The sequence below is a fragment of the Glandiceps talaboti genome, chromosome 17 (genome assembly GCF_964340395.1).
Source record: "Glandiceps talaboti chromosome 17, keGlaTala1.1, whole genome shotgun sequence".
Classification (NCBI taxonomy): domain Eukaryota; kingdom Metazoa; phylum Hemichordata; class Enteropneusta; family Spengelidae; genus Glandiceps; species Glandiceps talaboti.
This window is the reverse complement of record NC_135565.1, coordinates 16,722,521-16,744,708: the sequence shown is the minus strand read 5'-3', so window position 1 is coordinate 16,744,708 and position 22,188 is coordinate 16,722,521. Positions and strand designations below refer to the sequence as shown.

General features: G+C 34.4%; 1 protein-coding gene across 1 annotated transcript in view; it reads right to left on the bottom strand.

Annotated features, from left to right (window-relative positions):
* The window catches only part of LOC144448395 (PHD finger protein 21A-like), a 61,414-nt gene that overhangs the window by 14,032 nt on the left and 25,194 nt on the right, over positions 1 to 22,188 (bottom strand). The window contains exon 4 of the mRNA XM_078138623.1: positions 5,225 to 5,302. Within this exon, the coding sequence (XP_077994749.1) occupies positions 5,225 to 5,302 (78 nt within the window). The remainder of the gene's footprint in view (positions 1 to 5,224; positions 5,303 to 22,188) is intronic.

The following is a 22,188-nucleotide window of genomic DNA, read 5'->3' as shown; positions in this document are numbered from 1 at the left end:
GACCCAAGTTACACATTTACAATGAAATGTTTTCATTTCAACATTTTCCCAACTAGAAACCTTTAGTATATTATCACCCCAACCAAATACCATGGAAATTGGCATAATGATTTTTGTTGTTCAATTACGCATGTGTGCACACACCCTGCACAAACACACATACATACACACACATACATACGTACATACGTACATACATACATACATACATACATACATACATACATACAATGTACATACATACATACACACACATACATACATACATACATACATACATACATACACACATACATAATACATACATACATACATACATACACACACTGATAGACACACAGTCAGACAGTCAGACAGACAGACAGACAGACAGACTGACAGACAGACAGACCGACAGACAGGCACTTCACCATGTTTTTGTCACTCTTAGAATTTAAAGACTTTAATTTGCTACAACTATCTACTGTTATTTTGTTTTGGAATACAGTGATAAAAAGTACCTCAGCACAAGCCCTAGGAAGCTTTAGTTTTCAAATCGACTTGATTTCCAGTCCAGTGACAGTTGAATTATCTATGCTGTTCATCCCCCTTATCATCTAAATACTTAGAATATTCCATAAAGTCAGTATGCAGGACTAATCTATTTAGGAGAGACATAGGGGTTCAAGAGGCAAATCTTTTTAAGTTGTCAAGTCTAATACATGAACGAATACTGTTGTTCACCCCTATATCATCTTTATACTTGGAATATTCCATCAAGAGTCTGTGTATAGACTATACTATTTGTTAAGAATAGGGGGTTTAAGTGACTGAGGACGACATACGTTGTATCATGGTGATAGATAACATCATGAAATACACCTGTGATATAAATGTAATCAGGTTTGCCTATATGTGAAAGTAGTGAAGTGTGAAACTGTGCACCCCTATGCCAGCTACATACTTGGAATATTCCATTAAAAGTGTTATGAGTAGGACTACACAATTTTTAAAAGATAGGGTGACTGGTGGGGACATGTTGAAAGACAATATCATGAAACCCACATGCGGTATGAATGTGATTGCGTGTGTGTGCATAAGTATGAAACTGTGTACCTCTATATTACCAAAACACTTGGTACATTCCATCTATACTATGTGTATATAAAACTATAATGTCAATTCCCAAAATGGAGTTTGAAGGACCAGCGGAGACATGGTGACAGATAAAATCATGCAATATGCCTTTGGTCTGAATGTAATTGTATCACTGTGTGTATAGGTGTGAAAGTACTGAAGTGTGAAACTGATAGAAGCTTGTTTATTTAGAGCTGATGATATGAAAATATCCCAGAGCTATTTGATTAGAAAGGATAACCTTTGACCCCCATTCATCCTATTATCTGGATTATCTTCTGTTATCTTCATTATTCTGTCACATACTTTTTTCTTTCACTGGGAATTAATTTCCTTTTTTTTGCCCTTCTAAGTCTTTTCTGTGACACTTCAGTATAAGTGTAAAGTAATGTAATAATAATAATGCAAACATCTGTGTCAATTCTTTGGTGGCTGTTATTTCTTTCCTCTTTTCGGTTACACAGTTGTCTGAATAGAAAGTATTACTGTAATAACTAATACGCAAATGTGTCTTTTCTAAAATGTTCACGTTTTTCTCATCTGTTTTTTTTTTATCCCACTAGAATTAACGTCTTGTAAAGACTTTGTATGCTTGATCTAAAATTCATGAAAATACAGTACTAACAAAGCATGAATTTCGTTCCCGCAAAAATGACAAGCTTGATTATAACACACACGTACACCACAGTATCACGGATCATTCCATTATGCCACAAAATAGGAGGTACAGATAGGACAAGTATTGGGACTTGTTATGTTTGGGTCAAAGAAATGCGAAACTATCAAAGTGTATTTACATATTCACATGGATATCAAATGTCTAGCAAAAAAACATGGAATATAAACGAGATGGAATTATTCCATGTGCAAGCCTATAGAATGTGTTCAAACAGAAAATATGGAATTTATACCATTTTATGTCACAATGCGTTCGTACATCATACATATCGCAACACTCAAAACGAGAAACAAAATGTTCAAAATCATCATTTCTCTTCATAATTTTGTGTTTTCTCAGGTATAATTATTATCATTTCCAAATATTTGTCTTGTGCTTAATGGGTTTTGCCACTTTGAATCAGACAGACCCCATAGGTCATTCCCCCCCCCCCCCCCCCCATGGCTGAATGAAGAAAAACATTGCTGAATAGTATCTAATTATATTTCCACCAACACGTGAAAGATATAGGAACTATTTTCAAATAATTACTTAGCTTGATTATTTAGTTTAAAATGATAACTATTCAAATTAATTCTTTTCAGTTTAGTATATAGGTCATGATACCTTGATATACATTTAATTGCATTTTCAAAAATTAATTTTGTATGAATACACGCGTTTATGAGAAAGGATACAATACATGCTGACTGAACATCGTATCTGTAGTCATACTAATATTTAGCAAATAGTCAGTCACTGAAGATGAGGGCACAGTTTGACACGCCAGTGATGCACACCAATTTCTTGTAAGTTGTACAAACTAAAATTTAGTGGTCCCCTATCAGTTACTATGTGGTGACCAGTGTGCAAATTTAATGTGCCCATCCATCATACACAGCAATTTTTCTTTGAAACATCTGAATTTTAATTAATAAAATAAAACTTTTATTTCGCAACAACCATTGTATTTCAAACGGAAAGATTCTCTTCAAGTTGTGACATAGGTTTAAATATTTTAAATCTTGTTTTCTTGTATTCATATACTCTATATATTTGTATATTTATTTACCCTTAGTGTAATTAACAAAATGATTTTAAGTCACTGTCCATCTCGCTATGTATGATGGGCTGAGGTCCTGGTTACTGAAAATAAATGAAATGAACTGAACTGAACTGAATTGTGGTGTTCCCTTACTGGTTACTAAGTGATGACTTCAAAGAAAACCTTTCTTTTTTTTTCAATTTTGATCCATTTAAATAAAATTATCATTTTCTTTTAAAAATCTACTAAGGACTGCTTCTATGTTGTCGTTTCGGAAAAATACACAAATGAAACAAGATGATTTGCAGCAAAGAATATGTGGCTATTTGAGAAGCTAATTAATTTCAATATCCCGTACCATGTCCCGATAAAACTTAAAGGTGAAATTTATGGTAAAATTGAACTCTTGTACTTGAGAAATCACATAGGTGTTATGTGCTAGTTTGTCTGTCTACGAAAAAATGTTCATTGTGTCCACAGTATGTCCTCAAAGCCAATTCAATGTACCAATGGTGAACAATGATTCCTTTAAATTTAACACAACATTTACTAAGTGCTTTCTCCTATTCCTTGATATGTGGACATTCGCAAGGAAAGAACTGTTCTAAAATTGTCATCTTGACCCTTAACAACAAAACTTTGTTTTCATTCGAAGATATACTGCTCAGTACTAAGCCAACAGTATATATGAACAGCTTGATGAAAATTGACAAACATCCAAACATGATATATTTGTGAAATTCTTGCGTGTGTAAGTTAGTAACTAACTACATCAAATGAGGAATATTGAAAGGAGAAAACGACATTCATATTCTCATTTACTCTATTCATCAAATAATTATATTGAGAGTACTTTAGCCTACTAAATTCAATACTTCAATTAATTTGGTATTCAAGTCATGCCATACGAGATGAGTTGGTATTTATAACAGATACATTATTGAGGCTACACTATTTTCTATTCATCTCTCTCATCTACAGTAGTAACATTTTAGTGTGTACAGTACTGTTCTCCACTTCACCTCTCTCCTGTCAGTAAGACCTGTATAGAAACATGTCATCTCTTTGCAATACTATTTATATTTTTCATTCCATAGATTTTTTTCTAAACTTCCTTTTACAAACAACATTCAGATTAGTTTTATTTAGAAGGGGTAATAAGACTAGTTTTACGGGTAAGCTATATATTTGTACTATTAAAAGAAAGCTGAGGGACAGTGTGCCTCTAACGATTGCCAAAGTTTGTTGTTGCGAGTCAAAATGAGAAAAACTGGGATTTCTTGTGAGTCACCACATAGTAAGAGATTGGGGAACACCAAATTTTCACTAGAAATTGTGTTTGTCAGTGGTGTGTCAAATTGGCTTAGATGGCACATTGCTGAGGGGTCAGGATTAGGATTGAGTATTGATAGATTTCATAAGACCCTCTAAGATACACCAAATTTGTTTCGTTAACTTTTCATAGTTCACTGCATACATTTGTAGATATTGCAGGTTTGCATTAGAACCAGGTCATGACAGGGTTAAAGTAAGGCTCCCTAACATATACAATATTGAACCTCTGACTTGGAATGGTCCACTATATTATTGGTCTATCAAAAGCCTGACAACTATGAAACTATCATTTATCATACATAACACAATTGGTCTGCAGTGACTAATTTTTTTTACATTTTCGATCACAAATCCTGTGAAATTTGTGGCAAACTTGTGCTATTCCTTATATTCTGACTTAGTTACTGATACAAAATGGGCTGAAATGAAGAACAATAAATGAATAACATTTTCTAGAAGAAATGGAGAGCAAGCCTTCATTCTTTGGAAGTTAGCAGATTTGGCTAGATAGTCTGGAAGTGAATATCACAAGGCTCTCCTTTCTAATGTTCTGTTCTGATAAACAGTCAGAACACTGCTTGAACTAAGATAGATTTAATGCCAGTCAGAACCAGTAATGACCCCCTATAAAGTGATCCATCAAAGTACTTTACAAACTGGTCTGGCATCTAGTGTTCTGATAGTATTAATCTTGCTGTCACAAACACACTACTGTATGGCTTACATATTATTGTAACGATTTGAATATCAGGCAAGGTCTACATTTATGTTCAGGGTACATGTATGTGCAGAACACCTACTTACACTGTTTTGGCTGTACTTGTAATGATAAAATATTGTACCTGTGTATAACAGGAGATAATTAATAGGGTATGGTAGGAAGGGGGATTTAATATCAAAACATACCAGGTAAAATCTACCTATGATATCTTTGATTTTTTGTATGGATAGTATGGTCAGAGTTGTGCATGTGATGGCAGAGATGGTAGGATATGGTATGGAGGTAGTAGGTTAACATAACCTACCATGTACATGTATATGACATCTCTAACATCATTGAACTACAGTACCTGTGTATGTGTTGGCAGAGCACCGTTATCTTCCTTCTTTACACCAAGTTCTTTCCTCAACTGCTGCACCACTTTTTTCTAAAGAAAAAAAGAAGAAGAGAAATGTCACTACTTAGTTGCACCAATAGTTATGAATAAATTAAATGAACAGGGTCACATTACTGCTTTTAGTTTGTATACTGTCCCAGTGCAGGGATTGAAATTCATACTTTTCTTTGGTAGTCCTAGTGGGCTACCAATTTCAGAAAGTGGTAGCCCAAGGATGGTGACCAACATATCATTTAACATTAAATTATGAACATGAAGCAACCTGCAACCCTAGCAACCCTTCCCCATATAGTCAGACTAGTTCTTATACAGTATCGCTATGACCATGGACATATACTTCCATGCTACAAATCACAGTATAGTCAAGGCCCTGACGAAAGGTGTTAATTATGGTTCAACCCCATAGTGAGCTAAGTACTAAAAGCACATGTCACTAGTAATAACAGGCTGTCGTCACCGCTCATTAATATTCATTTAGTACAGCTGTTTTTGACGATGTCCAATGTCCAACCAGGACTCCACAGCCAGTCCTTTTAAAATTAAACTAAATCACAGTGCGGACACAACAACATAACCAAGTTTATATGAATGCTGTATGATCGAGGGAGCACAGGAATGTGTGCTGATTGAGGGACTTTGACCAGACTGGGTTAAAAACAAGTGTGGTCATCCAGACTATTCACTATATAACTATGCAACTAAATTTCTGAAACCTGACTCAAATCTGATTAAAATTTGATTTAGTGGTCAACAGGTTGTTCAGTTCCATTTTGCTTGTGTTCGTGTTTGCTTTATGTTCATGCTTTCATCTTAGTCACAGCCCCTATATCTGACAGATTCATGTTACATTCACACAAACTAATTCTATTATACTATATACATTCACTAGTCACATCCCAGTATGGTGTTTGGCACTTTCCATATGTCATTTCATACAAGTTACATTCAATGCCTATTCATAGTATTCAAGCCTGTTATAATACCGGTATTAAATTTTGATATGTTATGTCTCCTCATAGATGGAGTTGAAAAGGTCACATCATGGCTTTCTCACTTGTGACCTTAAACTGTAGGTCACAGTACACTTTCACTTGACAATGGTGTAGCTATATTTAGATGACAACCTCAATTTAACTGCTAATCATGCACTCTGACGTGTTCGGTTTCCTTGGTCATACAGACTCTGGAGATACTCAATACTGGAGATTCAAGTTTTCAAGTGCTGTACATTAAATATTTTCATTATTTATCAACATTAAATATCATGGATGTAGTTGGAGTCATTGTACTGGAAAACAAAGGAAGGAACTGTGTCGCTATATTTATTTTATGTACCTTCCAAGAAATAGTGCTCTCAATTCAATTCAAAATCTTTATTGTCCATTAAATTAAAACATATGGAAAATTTTATTTTGGCATCTCAGAAATCCCAATATATAAATAAAACGATATCACAGACAACACACATCCATACAGACAAATGTACAATAATATTATGTTAGATCTATAAAAATACATGCAAGACTAAATCCAATCACAGTTATTACAATTCAGTGAATCCAGAGTTTAAAATGGAACTAGCTGATGGAATGAAAGACTTTTTGTAGCAATTTTTCCTTATCAGTGGAAGTATAAGGTTTTGACAGGACCAGTCTCAGTGTTCTCCCCACTATAGAGAAAGCACAGTGCCATGTAGGCCGCCATGCTTGGCAGGTTTCTACCATGCTGTATTCTCTCCACTATAGAGAAAGCAGTGTTAACACTATCCTTGCTATGTAGGCCGCCATACTAGGCAGGTTTCTACCAAAGTGTTCTATCAACCATCCTTGAGCTTTAGTAATCTTTGAATAATAAAATCATAAAAATACTTTCATAAGAAGAGAAATCATTGATCCTAAATGTATGTATGTTAAAATAAATGTCAGAGTTTGTTCCAGTGTTGAAGACATGCATATTATTACATGCTGATCACTTTACAAACCAATATGCAAATTACCATGTTATTTATATGTAAATCATTATGCAAATTAGCCAAAATCCTTGCAGTCCATCTTGGGGAGAACACTGCATTCTTATGGTCTGGCCCAATTCTTTGTATAGTACTGGGGTTTTTTCATTCACATTGTAACTCTAATCCACCCTGGGGGCTTTCACAAAAATTGGCAAGCGCAGTGATTCAGCAGATCATGACTATAAAATTCATTAGTATTTCCTTTCTGCGTATGAAATAATTCTAATTATGAAACACGATATTTACTACTAAATACACCTCGATGTATGAATTGGAGTGATTTATGTTACCTGCTTTAATCCTACTAACTAAACACAAAGTATACCATATTGTGTTGGCATGCACATAAATCAAATATCGGAGGCTGTGTAACAAAATTTCAGATTTACATAATGTCATGTATCAAATTCTATGACTGTGAATGCACCACTGATTTGAATTATATTTCCTTTTATTTTTGGGTCAAGTACGTATTGGAAGAACGCAACTACATTCACTTTGCATTGATCAAAGTGTGTGTTATTTAAGTCCCAGTTTGGTGTACATGTAGGATTAAAATTCACTTGTGAAAAATAGCTGTCAGGCAAATCTATAGAAAAGGTTTCCCAGAATAATCCTATGTACTTATTGCAGCGCCATTGATAACATAACACATATCAAGTCTACCTGAGATCTTTATATTCTAGGTTTCAACACTGCTTTCTCTCTCTACTGGGTGTTGATGTTACAAGTTATACAGCCTGTACCAGTGTCGCTTCAAGACACTTCAGGTCAACTCAACAGCAGAGCAGACAAGCTTACACGTACAGTTCTAAAATACTATTATAGTTGTTTGTATTCACAGAGCTTGGTGATCCATCAATGACAACTGCACTAGTACAACAGACATGTAGACTGCCCTCTATCAACAATCACCTACTCTTCAATATTTTCTCTTCATTCAGCCAAGGGAATTATGAGTAACATAAGGAGTCTTGCCATGAAGATTTGAAGATGAGTTCAATCTATTCCCATGCCAATGAGGTCAATGCACCCTATCTTTTCATTCATTCATACCTTTAAAGTCAAAGGCAAGGAAAACACTTCAGCTAAATGACATAAGTCCAGGTCTCAAGGCTACCACTGAGTAAACTTTGCCTAGAACAAATAAATAATATCCCATTTTGATTTCCTTTTTAATAAAATGTTCAAAGCTGCAGAATAACATTGTAACTGGGATACATGTAGTACTGAGCTATAGCCACACTACTGTCAGGGTGGTTTTAGCATATATTAACAGCTTGAAGGGACAATATCTGTGCCACCTCAATATTATCAACACCAGGCTGGCATGAACATCTCACCGGTATGCGTTAACAACAGGATGAGTGAATACCTACACCAACCCAACATTAACACCAGACTAGCGCTTAGTTGAATTTAAAGGTGAACACATAATATCAAATTGGATGGGATTCACATGTACTGTCACTCAGGCAAACACAACAGACACTTGCTTTAAAATATACAACTTGAATGTAAGCTTTAAGAATGGCACAGATGCTACAAATCCAACCAACATCAGTAGATATAATTTTATCAAAGTAAGCCGTGTATAGGGAATCAGACAGCCTTTCCTATCTATAATCCTGAGTACAATGTACCTGAGTAACACACCATACGATTCAAAGATGATAACAACAATGATGATAATGATAACTGATGTGTCAAAGCACACACATTTCAATAACAACACACACAGACTACTTCACTCTCTCTGACCTTGCATACAATTTCTTGTCCATCTCATGTATGTCATCAACTTGAAAAGAAAGATTTCCCTGTCACGTTTTCTCTACTTGCTAGGTGCAAGTAAAACCACTCCAGGGGAAATGGTAAAATTGATGGCTGGCTGTCTCCATGAGACTTTCTACTTACAAACACTGATGTAGTCTAATGGACAATAGATATCTGTCTAGTATGAATAAAGGGAAATGAAAGCAAAGAGTAGTAATATACTCAATAAAAATAATGACAAGCTGGTCTGACATTGACTGTGTGATGAATCTGTCACAAATCACACACACACACACACACACACACACACACACACACATACACATACATTGATATATACATACACATACATGTACATAATATAGCCATACATACATATACATGCATACATGTACATACATACATACATACATGTATACATACATACATACATACATACAAACATACATACATACATACAAATGTACATACAAACACATATACATACATACATACATACATGTACATGTACATACATACATACATACATACATACATACATACATACACGTGCACACACACATACATACACGTGCACACACACATACACACACATACATGTACATACATATGAATGAATGTCAAGGGAATAAGCCTGCACATACATGTACAATATACATGTATGCATGTGTGAGAGCATATGCAGATCTTTGTCGAGCACGAGAACACAGCTTTTACAAATACAAGTACATAATGAGATAGTAGTAATACATGTATATTGCATACTATTAATCAACCATAGTGACAATGAGCCATACATTATTATTGACATAGAATCTACTTACATTCATAACAGGTCACCCTTCATTATCATGTGTGTTAGCAATATAGGTGGGTGAGGTCAGGGTACTAGTATATTGAGTTTAATATCCTTGTACAGACACACACTTTTAATGTTATTCATATCCCCATTGTTCATGTTTTAACCGAGCTACATATAACCAAAGCAAATTCCATTGTATACTTTTTATACTTATGGCAATAAAAAAAGATAATAATGATAATAATATTATCATGTGTGTTCGGAATATCCATGTAGCTGGGTGAGGTCAGGGTATATGGAGTTTAATATCACTGTACAGACACACACCAATATTAACATACACATATTATCATTGTCATCCACATAACAAAACTTCCTTGATTTTTGATTTCATTGAATGAAAAACTTTCTCTATGCTATGTATTCATTTTTAGTAACCCTTGACCTTTGTACAAATTTCATACTTTATCACAAAGTGAATGGTTCTGGACTAAAAACCATTTTAGATTCCACAATATTTGAAATGAAAATTTTGTGCCACAGATAATGATGTATAATAATGCTCAAATCATAGACTCTGTTGTTACACATTACTTGGTGCATGTATTATTTGATAGGCATTTATTAGTAATTAAAGCTGTGACCTTGAATTTCTGAATAATTTCATTGTCAAATATTATTTATGATTACTAAAAAAAATATTTTCATAATCAGGCATGTTTTTAGTACTACCAGGTTTTATGAAATAAACGTGTGCAAGAAACATATCTTTATGGCTAACAAGTTTTGTGAAATTAACGTGTGCCAGAAATATCTTTTTATGGCTAACAAATTTTGTGAAATTAACGTGTGCAAGAAATATATCTTTATGGCTAACAAGTTTTGTGAAATCAACGTGTGCAAGAAATATATTTTTATGGCTCACAAGTTTTGTAAAATTAATTAAAATCAAGCAAGTTTTTATGAGTACCATGTTTTCTGAAATGGATACTTATGTCAAAATGATTTATTTTAATGATTACCATAGAGTTTAAAAAATAATCGACAAAGCCAAAAATCAGTCTTTGTCCGAGATACTTGTCTACTATATATATATATGTATCTATCATATATTACATTTTTTGACAATTTTTATTCAAAACTTTGCCATTAAAACAGTTGGTTGAATAATATAATGATCTATTTCATAGAAAGGCAAGAGAGTGGAAATATTATACAGGAGTCATACTTTTGTCTCCCTCAACATCCAGGGCTTGAAATTAATAGTATTCCCATGTCCACAGACTACCAATTCTTGTCATGGGGCTACCATAATTTGCTGACATTGTTTGCCCACTCAGGCTACCACTGATTATGTGATGAGGATGGAAGATTTATGGACATGAAAGTATTTTAATAATTCACATATTTCCAATCGAGGAAATCTGTTTTCAGTTCAGGAATATGGGACTACAGGTCACAATCCCGGTTTCTGAAAATTGGTAGCCCGCTAGGACTACCAAAGAAAAAAATTAATTTCAAGCCCTGGCATCTGAATATCACTGACTTTACCCCTCCGATTATTGTGTTCAAACAAAACATTCATACAGTGATCTATTTCATAGACGGCAATAGAGATGAAACATTACAAGGTAGTCACGCTGACTTTACTCAACTCTTGAAACCTTCATGGTGAAACAGATTGAACTTTCATATGCCATTACTGAAATCTTACAGCAGTTAGTGAGCAAATGTCAATAATTGTGTATGTGATGCCAACCTGACTAGACATGTAGTGAAACTGAATATAGACACATGTATTGTACATGTATTATGATCTAATAGCATGATTCAAATAGTCATTTGTTGCTGTGTATTATGTCTGACATTGCAGGCAGTACCCCTCAGTTAGAGTTTATTATTTAGTATTACATACATGTATGTACCAGTCTGAGATTACTTACACTGGTGTGTGTATTTACTAACACTAGTGGTATACTGCCACACTGCAGAGCAATGTTGAAACCATTCCTACATATTTGCATGCAAATGAGGCATCTTTCGTTTTACATCATGGCACAGTATGATTTTTACTGAAAATTTGTTGTTTTGGACAAACATATGAATTAACAGTGCCTACGCCATGAGTGCCAGTGTGGGTGGGTTACTCAAGGCTATTTTTTGCACTCGTGCTTGCAGTGTTTTCTGCTGCACTTTCACTTGCTATCCCTATGAAAGCATGGCCACAAAAAAACACTGCACAAGCACTGACGCAAATACAGCTAGTACATGTACATTGTATGTCACACTTGCACATTTCCTTATCCAGTTTGGGTCCAGGACAGCAAAATCTCGGGTCTGGTGGCTGTCATGATAATAATTTTTGCCAAAAAATAAAAGTAACTTCGAGTATGGTGTCATAATGTCAATAGAACACCTAAAAATTATGAACGTGTGGCTCCCTTGTTACAAAGTTCTAGAAAAACATAGTAATTTACAAACCAATTAAATTAGGGGAGGGGAAAACAAGGCGAGAACCTGAGATAGATTCTACCTACAAACCTGTTTAACAAAAGATATGACATATAAATAAGATTAGTAGGGGAATGAGGGGCACCAGGTGTTTAATAACTAGTAATAGTACACTGTATTGTGTAAGTAAATCTGAGTCCAATGTATAGCTACAGTTGTCAGTAATATACCCTGATTGAGTGTTTCAAATCCACTTCGAATTCAATCACACCAATTAAACTTGTTGTGTCAATGTGTGAAATCCTGACAACATAGCCTTCAAATTTCATTTTGTATATATATTTTACGGGATGAAAGTTGAAGCAACTGCAGTCTATTGTGACTCTGCATTTATTTTTGCCATTCAAAAATAAAACAGGGTTACATGTTAATTCAGCCAATTACCTATCAAAAATTCGGTGAAAAGGAATATTAATGACATGGTCAATATTTAATATGTACATGTAGAGGTTGAATCATCAAATTGACAGTGTCGTTGCATCAACGCCTACGACTTAAATCACGAATTTCAATTCCATCTTGGGACTCTTGGGGATGCAAATTATATAATATCAAACATTTTGATTAACAGGATGAGGATTTCAGTTCTGAGGGGGATGGTGATTCTCAAAATGATAGATTTTCTATCAATTGCACTTTTTTGACCTTTGTGGGAAAGGTGACCTCCCTCTGTGGGAAAGGTGATTTCCAAAATGGCAACTTTTACAATTTACTTGTTTGAACTCTGAGGGAAAGGTAATTTCCATAAGTTAATTGGATTATTATATGGACATGAGGTTTTTAAAAAATAATGACAGTTTTTAACTTTCTACTTGTTTGAACTTTGAGGGAAAGATGATTTATTTTACATTTCTATATCACTAGAATTCATCCCCGCTACAGTGTGTATTGCCAAGATAACAATGCACACTAATTTGCAGAGAGTAAACACGACACCTGTATGTTTTTTACACAGGATTATTTGCAATACCCTTGCAAGTATTTGCTAACAGGCAATGCTAATAAATTATGCACACAATGATAACAGTTTTCTACTCATTACTTCTACTTATTGCTCCTTCAGATTATCACTCTATTTTTCTCCCCTATTTCATGCTACATGGAATGTGCCATCAATGTAATACATTTAGGAATGAATGCGAATATAGGGGCCAAAGGTTAACGTTTTGTACAACTTAAAAGAACTGTTTCTCAACTCTTTTACTGTTCCAGAATATGTATATATTGTAAATATTTTAAAGATACTCGACATTGTGTGAGAAGAGCCTTTAGCTCAACAATTTATCGAGTTTAAATAAAGTCAAATAATAATAATAATAATAATATCACACCTTCCCTCCCCATATCATGCAATATGGAATGTGCCATTAATGTTAATACAATGGGGGTGAATGTAAAAGTAGGGTCCAAAGGTTAAGCTTTTGTACAACTGTAAAAGCACTCTATTTCTCAACTCTACATGGCACTATGACATCAGTGATACACATATACATCAGTTTTTCAGTACAATTTTCGACGCAAACTTGATCAGAAAAAGTATCATTCTTTGAATTTTTCTCGACTAAAATAACTTCTCGCTTGATTATTTATATAGCATACTTCTGATTCTTACAGAATATCAGAATGAGATATTTGCCAAATATTAACTTCACATGTACAATTCATTTTGGAAAGAGAGTCTATTTGTAAACGTTTCACAAACTTTCTAGTTGATTTTCTCTACTTACAAGCCTTAACAAAAACATTGGGAACGAAGAACATGTTTTATGCATCACTACACAGCATGGGTTCATTTTGACTGCCAAAACAGGCAATTTCATAATTGCTGGCTCATTATACTTTAATTCAGTATAATAACTTCCTGTTCTACTGTACATGTACCTATACCTGTAGGAATTACAATATATATCATTATTATTTCATTATGTAACACTTTCCATTCTACAACTTAGAATTTTATTTTGTCATGAAAATCAATTTAATAATATACTGGGGAACCGGGAAACGGGGGTAGATTTTTTTTATCTATTTACCGCCCTCAATAAAAAAAAACACTGGTGGGAACCCAGTAAAATTTATTATTTATTATTTTTTTTATTTATTATTTATTTCTTGTAAAAAAAACGTGCTACATGTGTGTCTCAGTGCATTGTACAGACTGAAATTAAATTCTGCAAAAGTAGATAAATGAGGAAAGAAATAACAACAAACATATATACAGAGGGGAAAAATGATCAGGAAACTTGGGTAGATTTTTACCTATTTACCGCTCTCAACAAAAACACTTGTCAATTGAGTAATACAAACACAACATTTGCAATTTCTTCTTTTTGTTTGTTTCGTAATAAGAAGTTTCTTTCAAAATTTCAACTGCAATAATATCTCATTTATTTCAAATCTTTTCCTTTTGTTACAGGATCGATTACAAAAAAATATGTCTACATTTTCTATATTCACTGAAACCACTAAAATGTTTGTACTAACGAGGAAATAAAGCGGTTAATTAGTACAAAAGTGTACGGTTGCAGCAAAATATGTGAGTTTTACTAGAATGGAAGCCATATTTGGATTCTTTCTTCGTATTTTCCCATTTATCATACATTGTATTCTGTACCTACTAAAAAGTATACTGTATTGTATACGTTACATGTATGTCTTTAATAAAATAAAATAAATATTATGCTGGGAATTGCTTCCAGCGATGTTTTTATAGACATATACACAAATACACGGACATAATTTATAGACTTCCAATCAGGTTTGGGACTGCATGTTTACATGATAGGGCTATGTTATAATGTTTGTTCTCACATCACTGTGGAACTGCAAAGTATCTTCTATACATTCAATGAGCTGTCAGTGATATCGAGCAGTGTCATTTTTTAAAATAATATACAAAAGTCACGCCTTTCTAATCAAAGTTTAATGAGAAAAGATTATTTTATCAGAACTTGCTAGTAAAATGTTCAAAATGATTCATGACTTATGACCCTTGCACTATGACCTCCTGTCATGAATTTGCATAACCTGTCCTTGTAACTTCAGTAGTACATGTACTTGTATACCCATACTGCACACATGCTATGATCAGAGAGTAGAAACCACTTTTCACCATCAAAACTCACTACCTACAAGGACATCACCAAACCAGTGTATCCCTATACATATATTACGTAATATTTGCCTATTTCATACACCACTGGTACATACACTAATTTGTTGTCATACGATGATGAACTAAAATGTAGCGTTGTGACTCGCACGAATCTTTTTACCAGTTTTCATCACTTTCTATCATTGTGATCCATACACAAGATTACAGGACACACTGGACGTTATGTTGCTTTATTTCAATCTAACTATCTATTTGATGACAAAATCTAGTTAGGTTTGTTATAGTAAATGAATTCATTTCAGGTACGATTCCTACAACCCAGAGACTGAGTTCTGTTATACAGAGCAATGTTCTGCCAACACATTTTTTTCATAAGATGGCTCAGAGAATGGCAACAGTGTAATTAGATGTTATTCCCCAATATTTTTCTTCTTTCAAGTTTCAGCCAAGGGAAATATGAGTGACCTCAGTTTCAGCCAAGGAAAATATGAGTGACCTAAGAGGCCTTTGTCACTACCAGTCGCTAGATGAGTAGTGACAACCCTTATAGGTCACAAGTATTTTCCGCCTGAATGAAAAAAAATATTGGAGAATAACATAATTATAACCGTGCAAGTATTATCAGAGAAATATAGGGTTGTTATGCTAATTTTGAACGTTTTGACTAATATTTCGTACATAGAACCAGTGACGTAGACGTGCGTTGTCGTGACACAGACAATTGTTGCGTGTCGTAGAACGACCAGAGTATATATTCCATATTTTTGGTTCTAAATGACTTGTGCATGGTATAATACCTGTAGTTCCTGGCTAGAGACAGTTGATCTTTATGTTTGCTGTTTTGATACTGTTATTACATACAATGACGTGGTCTGGAGTATGATTTTCATCACATTAAGTGGTATAGTAGGCTAAGAAAGTACAAGAGGTTTTTTTTACTTTGTTCTGAATAGTCCTTGATTCATAAACACTGCCCTCACTGGCTGAATTTGTACAGGTTAAATTGAGAAATAAGAAGTTTATACACTCCAACTTACCCAGTATATTTCCAATATACAGTCAAACTTATAATATACATGAACACCAACTAAAAACTATACTTTTTCTAATACTTTTAACCTCAACATAAATTGTGGAGTTATGACGGTCTAATGGTTAATTAAAATTACATGACCAACTGGCTTGGAACATAGACTTTCCTTCAAAATTGATTTTCAACAACAACAAAAGAATTAAAGCCACAGGAATGAGGACAAGTATATCTGTGTACAATTTTATTGTATTGTTGATGTTCAGTAATCATGATTGGCAAACATAGTTATAAGAAATGACTAATCTGATGTAGAAGATGCCTGTGGTACACTGGGGGTGAGGCATTGTGGGAAATAAAGTTACGAGCTTGATTTTGTTCTCACAACTGGTCAGTTGGTCATTGTTTCAAGAAATTGTGTGTGTGTGTGTGTGTGTGTGTGTGAATAAGTGGATGGAGTAAGTGTGTGTGTACAAATGTATGTGTGTGTGAATGAGTGAGTGGGTGGGTGAGTATGTGTACGTGTGTATGCTGTATGTGGGGGGGTGAGTGTGTGTGTGTGTAGGTGAATAAGTGGGTGGGTATGTGTGTGTGTATGTGTGTGTGGGGGGGGGGGCGGCAGGGCAAATACTACATACTGTCAATTTGGAGTAATCATGGCTTGGCAAACACACACAGAGAAATAAAAGTATATACAAATTAATGATTCCCTGCTGACTTACAGTCATAACTAGTTCAGCAATGTGAGCTTGTGAAATGAAAAGTGTAATCAGGTAGTTCCTCTGTTTGCCGAATCTTAATAACACCCTTGATAGTATACTGTACACACATACTGGATTATAGTCCCAAACCTGTTGTCATGCTATACAGTCTTCAAATTAACTACCTACATTTTGTATCTATGTGTGTTCTAGGACTTACAATCTAGATTGCAATCCTGAATAGAAACAGTCATCTTGAACATATTGCAGTTTGGGAGCATTAACAGAGGAAACGCAGATTATCATACATTGCTATACATCATGTATGTGACCTAGATAGAATTTAACCCCCCCCCCCCCCCTAAAAACAAACCAGTGTTAGCATAAGACTAGTGTAGGCATCAGTGTGCCCTCTAAATCTAATGAAAGCCAAATTTAGTTGTTGTGAGTCAAAATGAGAAAAAGTGGCATTTCTTGTGAGTCACCACATAGTAAGAGATAGGGGAACACCAAATTTTGGTACGTCACTAGAAATTGTGTGTGTCAGTGGCGTGTCAAATTGGCTTAGAGGGCACACTGGTAGGCATTACATGTAACCATTCCACTTGATAACACATGTCGGTAAGGTGTTAGTGCCAGCCTGGTGTTAGCACTGAGTGAGCCTGGTGTTGGCATAGGCACGGTGCAGGCATTAACAATTCCAGTAGCTAACATAATACATGTACATAATGTATATGCTGGTGAGGTGTTTAGTACCAGCCCAGTGTTAGCACTGAGCTACATTGTAGCCTGGTGTTGAAGCAGGGCTGATGCTTGCATTGACACTTTCAAAGGCTATACTAACCGATGCTGGTGAGATGCTCGTGCCAACTTGGTGGTTGTACATTTACTATGCTAGCACTAGATTTTGCATGCTTGCCAAGTCAGACAACAATTCTAGCACTGCAATAATCTTATCAAATGTTCAGAAGAGAACTTTTATTTTCAAAAATTACATTCTCAGTTAATTAATAACGGCATCTTTACCTGTATCAAAATGATGGCATACTGTGTGTGTAAGTTGTTGTGATGACTACTCATTAGCATATTATTCTCATTTTCTCCAAAACTGAAAATGTCAAATCAAACAGAATAGGCCTCTAGGGATAATTTTAAGCACAAGATCCACATAAATAAACGTGAGATGGTGTGTTCATTTGATGTTGTTATCCCATACATTGAGTTATGATTCAAAATACCATATTTGAGTTTAAATTTGGGTTTAAAGTTGATGATCTTGACAATCTTGGCTAAAGGTCACTCTGGTAATGTACATGTACATGTAGTTGACCTGTACATAGTATACACTGCATGTCGGTGTGTTTGTGAAAGTCACATGTACCATAGTAATTAGCTAAAAATCTACTTGACTTTACATGTTGTCATGGTGATATTGTTGCCTTGTAAACATGATGCTGCTCACAAATCACTTTCTGACCCCAAACTCAGTTTGAAAGTTGGGCTTGCACTACTATAGTCTAGAATTGGTACTGTACAGTATTACGTTTTAAAAACTTCCATTACCAATATCAGTCTAGCTCAGTTCCTAACAAAAGGTGTCAAGTGTGTTTGAACCCCCATGGTTAGTGAAGAACGAATCGGGTAAGTCAAGTAATCAATCACAAATTGACAGGCTGTTGTCACCAAACGTCTTAAACCTTTCTCATGTCTGTACAATGTAGAATGATTCCTCCCCCAAGTCTGTTTAAACTAAAATGAGGTGGGGACGCCAGGACATCATGATGTTTATACGACCACTGCAGGAGATAGCACAAAAATCTGTGTGATCATAGGGAAAACAATTGTTTGACTGAGACCTCAATGTCTAAAGTGGTAAATCTCAAACTCAGTGTGTCCTCTAAGCCAATTTGACATGCCACTGACACATAATTTTTAGTGACATACCAATATTTGGTGTTCCACTATCTCTTACTATATGAATATGTGGTGACTCACAAGAAATCCCAGAGATTCTCATTTTGACAGACCCACAACAAAATTTGGCTATCATTAAGAGGGCACACTCAAACCATCAGGGTATAAATTTGTATTACAGAGGTGCGCTACAACTTAACATACAGGTTTGAGCTGAGTAAATGAACTGACAAGTACAGCTACCCGTTAAAGACGGCCAACTTGTTTACTAGTACTATATCTCAACATGTGTTCTTGGAGTGACAAAAGATAAATTTAGCACTCATATCTGGCGAGTAGTAATTTCTCAACACAAATTTCCATCAGCAAAACCACAAGGGGAATACAACTCTTATATAATTTGCATAGTAGTCATGAACGCAGGAAGATAAGTTGCTGCTGTTGCTAGGAAACCCTTATGACTTAGTCGCTAGGCAACAATCTGATATCCTAGTAACTTTTCACCATCATAAGACAAGATGTGAGTAGTTTTCAATAACAAGGAAGACTGGGTGTGTGCATTTACTGCTTTGTCTCCCAGATGATCATTTTACATTGTACTTTTCCTTGTCTACTTCACCCATGTTCAAGGTCATCGTTGCAATACCATTTTGTCAACTCTCCCTGTCAGTGTCACTCTCACTCATTCATCACATTCACTCTATTATTATTGACGGAGACAGCTTTTGAAGAAGAAGAACTTTGACATTATGCAATGTATTGTATATCAGTTTACATGCATCTATACATCACATAATGTCTAATTTGTTTTTCAGTCAGGTACATGACACGATGCAAGAACAGCATCTTTACATAAAACTCTTCCTTTTCATGCTCCTAAAAACAAATACCAGTATTATTTGCAAATTATAACTCACATATGATAAATATCTAATTTGTTTTTCAGTCAGGTACATGACACAATACAGGAACAGTATCTGTAGATAAAACTTCTTTTCATGATACTGAAAAAAAAATACCAGTATTATTTGCAAATTATGACTCACATATAAATATTTTAATTCAGTTTTGACAATACGGTAAATGACACTTTTGTTACGAACTATTACTTTTTATGATACAGAAATACCACTATTAGATGCAAAGTATGACTTCAATCTTCAATTTGTTTTCAACAGTCACACACAAATGATAGCTCAGAGACAAGGCTATTTGACACAACATACTAGCTTTTTGAACAACGTTATTATGTCTCTGGGCTAGATACATTACACAATTTGCAAGAATGGTTTTCTTTACATAAAACTTGGCCTTTTTGTGTTACCATACAATACATACAGTATCAGTTGCAGATTATGACTAAAAAGTTAATGAGGATGAAATATTCTGCAAACACAATGTTAAACTACATGTGTACGTGTTATGTACATACAAAAGACCTCCAATAAAATGTGTTGAATTCTAAAAACTGGACAGCATAGGTTACATGTAATTATACAATTTTCATGATAAAAAAAGTGATAGTAGGTCAAATCATTTTGGCAAACAATTGGCCGTAATAATAACTAATAAAACTTCAGGGCAATATTTTCCTAATTCTGGATTAAAACACTGTTTTGCAGAGCTCTGAGCCAACGCCAATGCAGATGTGACATGAATTGTTAACACTTGCTCATTAAAATCTATTCTTTGGAAAACCTTTTGTAACACATGTGAATGAGTTAAAGAATATACTGAACAACAACTGTCTTGCTGTGTTTCATTTTCCAGAGAACTTCCACACAAAATTTGTCTTAAATTTCATTTTTCAGAGAACTTCCTCGCAAAATTTGTCTTGCGGTTCATTTTTCAGAGAACTTCCTCACAAAATCTGTCATGTGTTTAATTTTCAAAGGAATTCCTCACAAAATCTGTCTTACATTTCATTTTCTTAGAGGAATACCACACGATATTTCTTGCATATCATTTTTCAGAGGAATTCTTAACAAAATTTGTCTAGAGTTTTATTGTCACTGAAATTCCTCACAACAAAATGTGCCTAGTGTAGTGTTTTATTTCCAAGCTCCTGATTCAAGTTTCTACTAAGTAATCAAATTACACTATCGGCTAATACAATAAGAATATATATTGTCTAAATGACCCTTTTATGACAAAGAGCATAACAGATTTATAGTAACTAATTTCACCATCAGTGAAGAGAATATTGGTCTCTATACAAAAGTTTTATTATTCCAAGGCCACTGAGAAAATCAATTTTATGATGGTTTTGTCCATGTTAAAACCCCACAGTTGTCTCGGTTATCTTTTTGTCTTCATAAATTTGTTCTTATTTTCATTTTATGTTTTTGTTATAATCAAATCCTGCTAACATTTCACGATTTTTGACAAATGTGTGAACAGTTTTATTTCTCTTCAGACCCTTTACGCATTGACATCAAGACATTCTACACAGATAACTAACAACTCAACTAGTACTATAGTATACACGTAGGTCAGCTGATTTTAGATTGGAAGGACAGAAACTTTTCATGTACATATTTGTTGTATATTTCAAAGGGAAAAATAAACGAAAACTAGAGAAATCATGGCTATGGTCTACTTCTACTTATGTCAATGCTGTATTTTCACAGGATTTTATTTTCACTAAAAAGATATTGTCTGTATTGCCTGGACCTAATTTTCTCAGATAAACAACATATATATTAACATTATAAGTTCAAATACTAGGCAGGCATTACATTTTGAGTACATCTGTGTAAGCAGTATAATCCTGGAAATAATCAATTTTCCTTCTCTCAAAATTTCTTTTTTTGTCCATTATCAATTTCTAAGTTTTACATGACTTCTCTGTTACTGAGGTTCCAACACTATATACTATACTGATATAATCCAGGAAATAATCAATTTTCCTTCTCTCAAAATTTCTTTTTTTGTCCATTATCAATTTCTAAGTTTTACACGACTTCTCTGTTACTGAGGGTCCAACACTATATACTATACTGATAATTTTCAAAATTTGATCAATTTACATTTACGCTGTAACTTAAATCTACACT